Raw genomic sequence first — 1,368 nt, forward strand, 5'->3', positions numbered from 1 at the left:
CTCTTCATGTAACTATGAAAACTTTTAGTATTATTATCCCCTTCATGAATCCAACTGGCCTTAGATTTTTGTAGCAAGAAGCTGTCACAGGCCTTCTGAAGTTCCTGATATTCCTTAGCAACTTTGATTTCAATCCCAATCAAGTCTGGATTAGTGGGATCAGACCTGATTTGAGACTGAATAGATTCCAAATGTTTCCAAGCTCTCATAGTATTGTTCTCTATATCAGCAAAGAGCTCTCTATTCAGCTTCTTAAGAGGTTGTTTAAGAATTTTAAGTTTTCTCATAAACTTAAACATGGGAGTACCAGTAATCCTATGCCCCCAAGCCTAAGTTACACAAGGTAAGAAATGTTCAGTAGTACTCCACATATTAAAATACTTAAAGCTTCCTTTCCTTTGTCCCATATCACTCAGTCTCTGAATGATGCAACGAGTGTGATCAAAGCACCCTTCAAGATGAAAATGAGCATAGAACTCTTTTTTCTGATCAATCCATTCATGGTTTACAAGTGCTCTATCAAGTCTGCTAAAAATCCTTGTAGCCGCCTCCTGTTTGTTATTCCAAGTAAATAAGGATCCAGTAGCAGGAATATCAACCATATGACAAACATCAAGACAGTTTTGAAAATCCTCCATTTCTTCCTTAGTAGTACTCCCTCCTAACCTTTCACTAGGAGCCAACACAGTATTGAAATCCCCACAGATGAGCCATGGACTATGAATGTGACCACTCATGTCCTGAAGTCTACTCCATAAAGCCTTCCTTTCAGATAAACCATTAAACGCATACACCATAGTAAGGTAAAACTGAGAACCAGTAGCCAGCTCATGCACTAGGACATGTATGAACTGAGCATTGTATTCAATAAACTGTAAATCAAAAAGGTTAGGCTTCCATAACAGCCAAACCCTACCACCCTTATGATAAGAAGAGTTAGTAGAAATACTCCATCCAGTACAAATATTAGAACTAATTTTATTTAGAGAAGAAGGCTTAACCTTCGTCTCACGGAGGCCAAACAATCCAACTTGATGATGATGCAAGAACCACTTAATATGTTTCTGTTTTGCTGGACTGTTCAACCCCCTTACATTCCAAAAGCCCATCATTATGACCCCCCGCCCCCCCCCTCCCCTACTAGGGGGTATTAGACCAGTCCCAATGCCAACTTTTGGGGTAGCGTTGTTTAGGGCATCCATGAAAGTGTACTGCCCAAATTTTAGCAGCCTGACTATCCTGATCCAATAACTTCTGCCTGTTGAGCCTGATGACTGCTCTAGCAGGGGTGGCCAATAGAATATTCCCAGTATGAGCTCCTGAGGCCCTAGGAGTATAGACTACAGGTACAATCTTTGGACTAGTAGG

At 40.6% G+C, this 1,368-nt stretch overlaps 1 protein-coding gene across 1 annotated transcript; it reads right to left on the reverse strand.

The window, feature by feature from the left end:
• Positions 1 to 329: 329 nt before the first annotated feature.
• LOC141632776 (uncharacterized) lies at positions 330 to 1,109 on the reverse strand. The gene has a single exon (XM_074445290.1). The coding sequence runs from the start codon at positions 1,107 to 1,109 to the stop codon at positions 330 to 332; it is 780 nt and encodes a 259-aa protein (XP_074301391.1).
• Positions 1,110 to 1,368: the final 259 nt, after the last annotated feature.

This window comes from Silene latifolia, chromosome Y (genome assembly GCF_048544455.1).
Source record: "Silene latifolia isolate original U9 population chromosome Y, ASM4854445v1, whole genome shotgun sequence".
NCBI classification, from domain to species: domain Eukaryota; kingdom Viridiplantae; phylum Streptophyta; class Magnoliopsida; order Caryophyllales; family Caryophyllaceae; genus Silene; species Silene latifolia.